This window comes from Oncorhynchus nerka, linkage group LG8 (assembly GCF_034236695.1).
Source record: "Oncorhynchus nerka isolate Pitt River linkage group LG8, Oner_Uvic_2.0, whole genome shotgun sequence".
NCBI lineage: Eukaryota > Metazoa > Chordata > Actinopteri > Salmoniformes > Salmonidae > Oncorhynchus > Oncorhynchus nerka.
Window position 1 is genome coordinate 22,723,730 of NC_088403.1, and position 12,380 is coordinate 22,736,109.

At 41.9% G+C, this 12,380-nt stretch overlaps 1 protein-coding gene across 1 annotated transcript in view; it reads left to right on the forward strand.

Annotated features, from left to right (window-relative positions):
• The window catches only part of LOC115132959 (ras association domain-containing protein 8-like), a 40,786-nt gene extending 28,464 nt beyond the window's left edge, over positions 1–12,322 (forward strand). Inside the window, exons 4-5 of the mRNA XM_029665711.2 lie at positions 8,093–8,222; positions 8,513–12,322. Of these exons, the coding sequence (XP_029521571.1) occupies positions 8,093–8,222; positions 8,513–8,616 (234 nt within the window). The 3' untranslated portion in view covers positions 8,617–12,322. The remainder of the gene's footprint in view (positions 1–8,092; positions 8,223–8,512) is intronic.
• Positions 12,323–12,380: the final 58 nt, after the last annotated feature.

Sequence of the window (12,380 nt, forward strand, 5' to 3'; positions counted from 1 at the left end):
AATCCACCAAAAATCTCAAATTTGGACTCATCAGACCAAAGGACAGATGTCCATCGGTCTAATGTCCATTGCTCGTGTTTCTTGGCCCAATCAAGTCTCTTGCTCTTATTGTTGTCCTTTAGAAGTGGTTTCTTTAAAGAAATTCGACCATGAAGGCCTGATTCATGTCTCCTTTGAACAGTTTATGTTGAGATGTCTGCTAGTTAAACTCTGTGAAGCATTTATTTGGGCTGCAATCTGAGGTGCAGATAACTTTAATGAACTTATATTTTTTTCTGTTTTATTTCACTGTAGAGCCTTCAGTCCCACTCAAAATGCCTTAGATAGCTCTTTCGTCCCACCCGACACATGCGGAGACCTCACCTGGCTTAACTTGTCCCTCCAGAGACAAAACCTCTCTCATCGTCATTCAACACCTAGGTTTACCTCCACTGTACTCACATCCTACCATACCCTTATCTGTACATTATGCCTTGAATCTATTCTACCACGCCCAGAAATCTGCTCCTTTTATTCTCTGTCCCCAACGCACTAGATGACCAGTTCCTATAGCCTTTAGCCATATAGCCTTTAGCCTTATCCTACTCCTCCTCTGTTCCTCTGGTGATGTAGAGGTTAACTCAGGCCCTGTAGCCCCTAGTTCCACTCCTATTCCCCAGGCACTATCACTTGACTTCTGTAACCGTAAAAGCCTTGGTTTCATGCATGATAACGTCCGAAGCTTCCTCTCTAAGTTTGTTTTATTCACTGCTTTAGCATAACCCGGATGTCCTAGCCATGTCTGAATCCTGGTTTAGGAAGGCCACCAAAAATATAGAAATTTCCATCCCCAACCACACCATATGTGAATTAATTGTACCTCATTTATCTTCAGAGTTTGTACTGTTAGGTGACCTAAACTGGGATATGCTTAACACCCTGGATGTCCTACAATCTAAACTAGATGCCCCCAATCTCACACAAATTATCAAGGAACCTACCAGGTACAACCCTAAATCCGTAAACACGGGCACCCTCATAGATATCATCCTGACCATCCTGCCCTTTAAATACACCTCTGCTGTTTTCAACCAAGATCTCAGAGATCACTGCCTCATTGCCTGCATCCGTAATGTAAGTCGCTCTGGATAAGAGCGTCTGCTAAATGACTTAAATGTAAATGTAAATGTAATGGGTCAGTGGTCAAACGACCTGCACTCATCACTGTCAAACGCTCCCTGAAACACTTCAGCGAGCAGGCCTTTCAAATCGACCTGGCCAGGGTGTCCTGGAAGGATATTGATCTCATCCTGTCAGTAGAGGATGCCTGGTTATAATTTTTAAAATGCCTTCCTCACCATCTTAAATAAGCATGCCCCATTCAAGAAATTTAGAACCAGGAACAGATATAGCCCTTGGTTCTCTCCAGACCTGACTGCCCTTAACCAACACAAAAACATTCTATGGCGTTCTGCATTAGCATCGAACAGCCCCCGTGATATGCAACTTTTCAGGGAAGCTAGAAACCAATATACACAGGCAGTTTGAAAAGCCAAGGCTAGCTTTTTCAAGCAGAAATTTGCTTCCTGCAACACAAACTCAAAAAAGTTCTGGAACACTGTAAAGTCCATGGAGAATAAGAACACCTCCTCCCAGCTGTCCACTGCACTGAAGATAGGAAACACTGTCACCACCGATAAATCCACTATAATTGAGAATTTCAATAAGCATTTTTCTACGGCTGGCCATGCTTTCCACCTGGCTACCCCTACCCTGGTCAACAGCACTGCACCCCCCACAGCAACTCGCCCAAGCCTTCCCCATTTCTCCTTCTCCCAAATCCATTCAGCTGATGTTCTGAAAGAGCTGCAAAATCTGGACCCCTACAAATCAGCCGGGCTAGACAATCTGGACCCTTTCTTTCTAAAAATTATCTGACAAAATTGTTGCCACCCCTATTACTAGCCTGTTCAACCTCTCTTTCATGTCGTCTGCGATTCCCAAAGATTGGAAATCAGCCCCAGTCATCCCCCTCTTCAAAGGGGGGGACACTCTTGACCCAAACTGCTACAGACCTATATCTATCCTACCCTGCCTTTCTAAGGTCTTCGAAAGCCAAGTCAACAAACAGATTACCGACCATTTCAAATCCCACCATACCTTCTCCGCTATGCAATCTGGTTTCAGAGCTGGTCATGGGTGCACCTCAGCCACGCTCAAGGTCCTAAACGATATCTTAGCCTCCATCGATAAGAAACAATACTGTGCAGCCGTATTCATTGACCTGGCCAAGGCTTTCGACTCTGTCAATCACCACATCCTCATCGGCAGACTCGATAGCCTTGGTTTCTCAAATGATTGCCTCGCCTGGTTCACCAACTACTTCTCTGATCGAGTTCAGTGTGTCAAATCGGAGGGTCTGTTGTCCGGGCCTCTGGCAGTTTCTATGGGGGTGCCACAGGGTTCAATTCTTGGACCGACTCTCTTCTCTGTGTACATCAATGATGTCGCTCTTGCTGCTGGTGAGTCTCTGATCCACCTCAACGCAGACGACACCATTCTGAATACTTCTGGTCCTTCTTTGGATACTGTGTTAACAACCCTCTAAGTGAGCTTCAATGCCATTATAACTCTCCTTCCGTGGCCTCCAATTGCTGTTAACTTCTTGCGTCGAGCCAACCCGGATCCGGGATCATGACTACAGCCTCAAGTCCATTACCATAACGCAACGTTAACTATTCATGAAAATCGCAAATGAAATTAAATCAATATGCTAGCTCTCATGCTTAGCCTTTTGTTAACAACACTGTCATCTCAGATTTTCAAAAATATGCTTCTCTACCATAGCAAAACTAGCATTTAGCATTTAGCGTTAGCATTTAGCGTTAGCATTTAGCGTTAGCATTTAGCGTTAGCATCACAAGGCAACATTTTCACAAAAACCAGCAAAAACATTCAATAAATCATTTACCTTTGAAGAACTTCGGATGTTTTCAATGAGGAGACTCTCAGTTAGATAGCAAATGTTCAGTTTTCCTGAAAGATTATTTGTGCAAGAGAAATCGGTCCGTTTTCTGCGTCATGTTTGGCTACCAAAAAAAAACGAAAATTCAGTTATAAAAACGCAGAACTTTTTCCAAAATAACTCCATAAAATCGACTGAAACATGGCAAACGTTGTTTAGAATCAATCCTCAAGGTGTTTTTCTACATATCTCTTCAATTATGTATCGTTCCTGGAAGTGTGCTTCTCTCTCTGTATCGCATGGTAAAATGAGTGCCACTGAGAATTGCGCACCAATTTAGACAAAGGACACCGGGCGGACACCTGGCAAATGTAGTCTCTTATGGCCAATCTTCCAATGATATGCCTACAAATACATCACAATGCTGCAGACATCTTGGACGAACGGCAGAGAGCATAAGCTCGTTCACGGCACATTCACAGCCATATAAGGAGACGATAGTAAAACAGAGCTTCAAAAATTCAGCTCATTTCCTGTTTGAGGTTTTATCTTGGTTTCGCCTGTAGCATCAGTTCTGGGGCACTCACAGATAATATCTTTGCAGTTTTGAAAACGTCAGAGTGTTTTCTTTCCAAAGCTGCCAATTATATGCATAGTCGAGCATCTTTTCGTGACAAAATATTGCGCTTAAAACGGGCACGTTTTTTGATCCAATAATAACATAGCGCCCCCATAGGTTGAAGAGGTTAAATACAAGTTAAACTAAATGCATGCTATTCAACCGATCGCTGCCTGCACCTGCTCACCTGTCCAACATCACTACTCTGGACGACTCTGACTTAGAATATGTGGACAACTACAAATACCTAGGTACCTGGTTAGACTGTAAACTCTCCTCTAGAATTGGCTTCCTATTTCACAACAAAGCATCCTTCACTCATGCTGCCAAACATACCCTTGTAAAACTGACCATCCTACCAATCCTCGACTTCGGCGATGTCATTTATAAAATAGCCTCCAAGACCCTACTCAATAAATTGTTATGCAGTCTATCACAGTGCCATCCGTTTTGTCACCAAAGCCCCATATACTACCCACCACTGCGACCTGTACTCTCTCGTTGGCTGGCCCTCGCTTCATACTCGTCGCCAAACCCACTGGCTCCAGGTCATCTACAAGGCCCTGCTAGGTAAAGTCCCCCCTTATCTCAGCTCACTGGTCACCATAGCAGCACCCACCTGTAGCACGCGCTCCAGCAGGTATATCTCTCTGGTCACCCCCAAAACCAATTCTTCCTTTGGCCGCCTCTCCTTTCAGTTCTCTGCTGCCAATGACTGCAACATACTACAAAAATCTCTGAAACTGTAAACACTTATCTCCCTCACTAGCTTTAAGCACCAGCTGTCAGATAAGCTCACAGATTACTGCACCTGTACATAGCCCATCTATAATTTAGCCCAAACAACTACCTCTTTTTTAAAATGTATTTATTTTGCTCCTTTGCACCCCATTTTTTCTATCTCTACTTTGCACATTCTTCCACTGCAAATCAACCATTCCAGTGTTTTACTTGCAATATTGTATTTACTTCGCCACCATGGCCTTTTTTTTTGCCTTTACCTCCCTTATCTCACCTCACTTGCTCACATTGTATATAGACTTATTTTTCTACTGTATTATTGACTGTATGTTTGTTTTACTCCATGTGTAACTCTGTGTTGTTGTATGTGTCGAACTGCTTTACTTTATCATGGCCAGGTCGCAATTGTAAATGAGAACTTGTTCTCAACTTGCCTACCTGGTTTAAATAAAAATTCTTGGGCTGACTCTTTTCTCTGTATAAATCAACGATGACACTCTTGTTGCTGGTAATTCTCTGATTCTTCTTTGGAGACTGTGTTAACAAACCTCCAGACGAGCTTCAATGCCATACAACACTCCTTCCATGGCCTCCAACTGCTCTTAAATGCAAGCAAAACTAAATGCATGCTCTTCAACCCATCGCTGCCCGCGACCGCCCGCCCGTCTAGCATCACTACTCTGGACCCCGCCCGTCTAGCATCACTACTCTGTTAGAGCGTTACAACATAAATTTAGAAATCTATATTATTCAATTATTGCACCCACACTGCTCGCGCCGCCAACGAGCATCTGTGTTGCCAAGGGATAAAATACAAGTCAGTTCTATTTGTGACGCAAATCACGCTGCAAGTCCGGCCTCTCCCATCTCCTCATTGGTTTATAGAAGCAGATACCCACATGCCATCTCCTCATTGGTTGGTTATACCTACGTGGGTGACTGAAAGACGAACGAGGTCAGTGGCGGTAATGCACCTAATTTATGAAAGTTGCCAATTGCAACATAAAGTCCAGAGAAGAAAATGCCTGGAAGGAGGAGAGATGGCTAGAAACGATTTGGTTGACCGTTTTATGTGTGGATTAATTGTCGGAGTAGAGGACCTTGTGTATTTCAGGTAAAATAACAACTCAATGTTTATATCCCAGGACAAATTAGCTAGCAACAGCAAGCTAGCTAAATAGGACAAATTAGCTAGCAAGCTAGCTAGCTAGCTAGCTAAATTGCCATAAATGTTTAATACTTTTCGACCTGTCCCCAAATTAATGTAATTGGTTCAGAGTTTGTTTTGATATTTTAACCTGTGTGTCATGATCACGTTTGGTGTGGGTGGACAAAATTCATTTATGCACGATGGCGCACGTGCGCAGCCATTTTGGGTTCTGTGTTAGAATATGTTGACAACTACAAATACCTAGGTGTCTGGTTAGACTGTAAACTCACCTTCCAGCCTTACATTAAGCATCTCCAATCCAAAATTAAATCTAGAATCGGCTTCCTATTTCGCAACAACGCATCCTTCACTCATGCTTCCAAACATATCCTCGTAAAAATGACAGATCATTGACATCGGTGATGTCATTTACAAAATAGCCTCCAACACTCTACTCAGCAAATTGGATGTAGTCTATTACAGTGCCATCCTTTTTGTCACCAAAGTCCCATATACTACCCACCACTGCGACCTGTATGCTCTCATTGGCTGGCCCTCGCTTCATATTCGTTGCCAAATGCTCTGACTCCAGGTCATGTATAAGTCTTTGCTAGGTAAAGCCCCGCCTTATCTCAGCTCACTGGTCACCATGGCAGCACCCACCCGAAGCACGTGCTCCAGCAGGTATATTTCACTGATCACCCCCAAAGCCAACTCCCCCGTTGGCCGCCTTTCCTTCCAGTTCTCTGCTGCCAATGACTGGAACTAATTGAAAAAAATCACTGAAGCTGGAGACTCATATCTCCCTCACTAATTTTAAGCATCAGCTGTCAGAGCAGCTTACCGATCATTGCACCTATACGTAGCCCATCTGTAAATAGCCCACCCAACTACCACATCCCCATATTGCTATTTATTATTTTGCCCCTTTGCACCCCAGTATCTCTACTTGCACATTAATCTTCTGCACATCTATCACTCCAGTGTTTAATTGCTAAATTGTAATTATTTCGCCACTATGGCCTATTTATTGCCTTACCTCCCTAATCTTACTACATTTGCACACACTGTATATAGACTTTTTTTATTGTATTATTGACGGTACGTTTGTTTATCTCATGTGTAACTGTTGTTGTTTGTGTCGCACTGCTTTCCGCTATCTTGGCCAGGTCGCAGTTGTAAATGAAAACTTGTTCTCAACTGGCCTACCTGGTTAAATAAAGGTGGCAGTTTTTGCGACTGCACTTGAAGAAACTTTCAAAGTTCTTGAACTTTTCCGGATTGACTGAACTTCATGTCTTAAAGTAATGATGGACTGTCATTTCTCTTTGCTTATTTGAGCTGTTCTTGCTGTAATATGGACTTGGTCTTTTACCAAATAGGGCTATTTTCTGTGTACCACCCCTACCCTGTTACAACACAACTGACACATTATTAATTCCAAAAATTCCACAAACTAACTTTTAAAAAGGGACACCTGTTAATTGAAATGCATTCCAGGTGACTACCACATGAAGCTGGTTGAGAGAATGCCAAGAGTGTGCAAAGCTATCATCAAGGCAAAGGGTGGTACAATGAAGAATCTCAAATATAAAATGTGATTTGTTTAACACTTTTTTTTTGGTTACTACATGATTCCATATGTGTTATTTCATAGTTTTGATGTCTTCACTATTATTCTACAATGTAGAAAACAGTCAAAATAACTAAAAACATTGGAATGAGTAGGTGTGTCCAAACCTTTGACTGGTACTACATATATATTTTACATTCGTCTGGTGCTGAATTTATATTAGTTTGGATTCATGTCCTTGACAAAACCATGTTTACAATGCAACATAACTGTTTATTAATTTAAGCATGGTTTCTCACTGCTTGGGAAGAATGTTTTTGAAGTTACTGTGTTTGATTGAAAAGGGCCCTGTGTTTTTGGTAGGAACATTTTGGAGGCCTCTTATTAGTTCTCATGATGTAACGTTTACTTACAGGGTGGAGTACACCACACAGGCTACATTTAGACAGGCAGCCCAATACTGATCTTATTTTCACAAATTGGTCTTTTGACCAATCAGATCAGCTCTGAAAAAGAGCTGATGTGAAAATATATTTTGTGATTGGTCAAAAGACCAATTAGTGGAAATAATCTGCCTGATTGGGCTGCCTGTCTAAATGCAGCAATAGTGCAGCAATAGTGTGGGCGTGAGGTAAAACAGTTATTTTAAAGATTTGGGTGGTGAGTTATATACTACTGGTGAGGCCTGAAAATAATTTCAGATCTACTCCACCAGACTTACATTACTCTTTCCCTAGAACCAACTCTTCCTTAGCTGGGCCCTAGAATGACTGCTCCTTTATTGGGTTTAACCACCTGCAATATGTATGTAACCGTAAACTGTCTGATTTTAAAGGTTCTTCTCAATGCAACAATTCCACCTGCAAATAGCCTTAAATGTAAAGGAATACAATTCCACGAGATAAAAATATATTTTAAACATTGTATGAATCTATAAAGTTGCTTGTTAGGCACGAGTGGCCAGGTGGGCCCCATCAGTTGACAAACCGAGTATACAGGGAAGTGGAACTGACAGTAGAAACTGCAGGGGAAGTAAATGACTAGTTGAGTGGTTGTTTGTTGCAGGAGAATGAGCAGGAGTTGGAGCAGTTGACCAGGGAGCTGAGACAGGTGAACCTTCAGCAGTTCATCCATCAGACTGGCACCAAGGTCAGCATTCTACCAGCCCAGCCCAATGACCAGGAGAATAACACAGGTACACACAAGCATTACAAAGTTTCCTCGTCAGATTTTCTGCCCAATCTAGGCTCAAACATTTCAAACATTGTATTATCCAACACTACCCCCTACTGGAAGTTAGTACACCATGTCAGGTTTTTGTAAAGCTCTTTATTTGGATAGTAATGTTACATTTTGTCACGCCACAGTCTAATCTACACACTAAATGCTCAACCTGAAAGTAAAGAAGTATAATTTAAAATTAAAATAACACAACAGACTTCTTGATGACTTCCTCCTCCCCTCTCTCTCCATACCTCCAATCAGGCTTGCTGAAACGTCTGGGCTCCTCCCGCCTCCTCCCCAGCGACCTCCGAGCTCTGCAGAGTCCAGTGTCTTCAGGCTTCAACCCTGAGGGCATCTACGTCTGACCCCTGACCTTTACCTTCTGCTGCCTACCATCAGTGACCCTCTGCTGGAGTTGAGTCGGCTTCTCCCCTGGAGGAGCCATCTCTTATCTCCATTGGAGCTCCACCAGAGGAGGCTGGTGGGAGGAGCTATAGGAGGAAGGGCTCAATGTAATGGCTGGAATGGAATAAATGGAATGGTACCAAACACATGGAAACAACCATTACAATGAGCACTTGCGCTGGCAGCTCATCCCCTAGCCTCCTCTGATCTCCACCCTGTCCTCCCACAATGCCATCCTTCCCCTTCTCTCTGCTGCGTTTCCTCCATCTTCCATAAGAACACACAGAGACCCCCAACAGTTTTGTCAAGACTATAAGATTTAGAATGTTTGCCTCGTTTTGGCTGTTCTGCCACTGGTAGATAGCTGGAGAGCTCGACCATGTTCTTGCTATGCTTTTCAAACAGTCATGCATCTTTGGAGGTACAGAAGGCCCAATTTCAAATAGAACGTTTTAGCCTCACCTCTGTGCACTTCTCTATTTCCTCTCAAAGACCTACAAGGACTGAGTAGATGCGAGAAATATGGTATTAACACCACCTAGCACTCTGTTACCTTCATATAGCAAGCTAATGGACTAGTAAAGTGCACAATCACAGCCATGTGATGACTTAACTAAAGAGTCCACTGCTGCCCCTGGCCAACCATGAGGAAATCCAGCTGTTTGTAGGGGTTGAGACTAAAGAAAGTCCCTTGGAGATCATGCGATATAGAGGAAATTAAAATATCTTCAGACAACCATAATTTACAAAGACAGAGGTCTCAAAAGTCTAATGGCCATTTGTTACAGAAACAGAATGGGTCAGAAAACCATATTTTACACAGGTAGGCCACCTTGTCTGAGACCTGTGGTGTGTAGCAGAGCCATATCTGACTGCCTTAAAGACTTTAAGAACAGTAAAGGCTGTTATAACAGATACTTATAGTCATGGCAGCTATGCTCCAGAGATCTGATGCACCATTTATGGTCAACACAGCAGTCTAGTGACTAATTGTTGATCAGTTTTGTGATTTTTTTTTATTTTTGTGACTGATGTCAATAGCTGTATAATCTGGTCTGCCACTGGGTGGCAGAATACATCTCATAAAAGATTTCGCTAGGATCTTAATATGGGTAATTTCATATTGATTATACTTGCAAAAATATTACATTATGCAATTTATGTGGTTACTCACTTTCATCATTGGTATCTTTTAGTATGCTGTAAGTTTACCGTTGCACTTTTACTTTGGAAGGGCCTGTAGAATTTGTACTTACCACTTAGTTTTTAGAGATAATGTCTTGTTTGTGTTGTGGTTTCTTTTATCATTTGGAACCTCTTGAATAATTGTTGGTTTGTCTATTGTCTTACATGTCTAATAATTTTTCTGAAGTTAAAAAGATGTCTCACATGAACCAAAGCAAGTTAGACAATGTGATTGGTGGCGGTCAACCTGAATGTACTTAATTTGTTAAAACATAACGTGCTCTGTAAATACCTTTACAGGGGCCACTGTATCTGCCTCCACTTTAAAAGTGATGCATTTGTAATGGAGAGAGTTATTGGACTGTGAATATATCTGTCAATAGATCGAACTCCCTCTGTGGCTCTTCAGCCTCGTGGAGAGAGGACTGTGTGAGATAAAAGGTTGTTATTTGGTTGTGGACTAGTTGATACCAGGGAAACCCACCAACAGCAAAGCCGGTGGAGAGGACCGTGTGAGATAAAAGGTTGTTATTTGGTTATGGACTAGTTGATACCAGGGAAACCCACCAACAGCAAAGCCGGTGGAGAGGACTGTGTGAGATAAAAGGTTGTGGACTAGTTGATACCAGGGAAACCCACCAACAGCAAAGCCGGTGGACGCACGTCAAGGTCATTAGACGGACCTAAAGCTCGTTCCATTCAGTATTATTGATGTCCTAGTTTGGATCATGAAGGGTTGAGCTGTGTCGCCAAAATGTAACCCACTAACACAAGAACAATGGCGCTTAACAACTTACACAGCATAGACTATTAGCATGCCTTACTGAATTGTAAATAATCACTACATAGTATTGGAATATTTTTACAATATTTAAAATAATGCATAATGCTGACAAAGACAATAGTTGTACATAATATGAATTAACTTTGGTTTTATCCTGCTACTCTGTGGACAGCTTGGTGCATGCACTGATGGCTTGGTTTCATTGATGTTTTTGTATTGTTGAAATGACCAGAGGCTTACGATGATAGTGGAGTTATAAGTATGGAAGTATAATGTTTATCACAGTGTATGTTACGGACTGCATGGCTCTGTCTTCTACAGTGGCATGTCTTGGTCCCAGACCAGTGCATTCACTCGAATATGTCAGAGGACACCGAAATGCAAACTGTAAACAAATAGGGGTTTTAAACCCTAAAAAGTGCCCCATCTTTTGGTGGTTATTAGACACAGCCTACAAATAAAGGCCCAAAGTTGCAGGGTCGTTTCACATCAAAAAGCACATGAGGATTTCGACACCCACTATCTCAGGTTTTTCTGAAATGGTTTCTGTAGTAACAGATACGATTAGCATTCCTGAAAAATTATTTTGAATAAATTCTATTTCAATAAAATAATGTTTTAGGAATGCCAATCTTACCTGTTTCTAACAAACTATTTCTGAACAATCTGAGATGGTGGGTGTCATTGCTCGCTGAAATGACATGGAATGACTGCACTGAAATCTTTTAGGACTGTTCTTAAATGTTGCACCAACTGAGTATGGTGTTCTCAGAAGTCTTTTGGGCCTGTCTTCGTAAACATGTCTATAATCAACGGTTTTCTAGACACAGATTAAGGGCTGGATTCAATCTGTAGCGCTCTAGCGCAATTGAAATGTTTATATAATTTTTGATTGAGCCGACATATGCAGCGTTTACCATTAATGCGGTCTCCACGAACGCGGGAACATTGCCTTTACATTTCTATTGTGCAGTAAAAGACAGTAACGAAGGCATAAACTGCTTATCCAAAATAAATACCTGCCCAGACTTGTAGGTGATGTCATGGCAACGTTGGATACACGTCATCGGGTCTAACGGTCATCTCGCACCGTACTGCGCATGCGCAGGTCTCCAAAGGCGCAAAAATGTGTCACTTTCACGAGGTTGGAGTAATAACATGTTCAATTTCTTAAAATATTGTCTCGAAGCTAGGTTGTGCCTTTAAATTGAGAACTAATTCATAATTTTTCACTTCTCTCATTGACTTCTCAAACCCCAGCCTGGTTTGCTTGGTCTGTTTCGCAAACTTTCCCGGAAGTCTCTGGGTTTAGAAACTCTGTCGCAGCTCTTCAGCGATACGGATTAAATCCAGCCTTAAACCTAGTTTTGGATTGAGAAGGACGTTCAATAGAGAATCTCCCGTGAACACAGTTTATAGTCTAGGACTAGGCTGACAATATGTCCGGGAAACCAGCCCAAAGATTAAATAATTGGAAGGATGTTCTGCCAACATTTCGGATGGAGCTGTCATGTATGAGAATGACACGTTCTACTTCTTTTTCCCCACAAACATCTGAGAGAAATGACTGCCACATCCATGACATCATTGTAATAAACTGATATATGAAATGCTTAATACATTTAGACCAGTGTTGAAAGTTTGTCCTTGTGTTGTAGCGGATTTAAACTCAAATGAAAATACAATATTTGAACTCATTTTGTTGTCCTGCAGCACTAATATTGTGTCACAGCTGACTCATTCAATGAATGATAT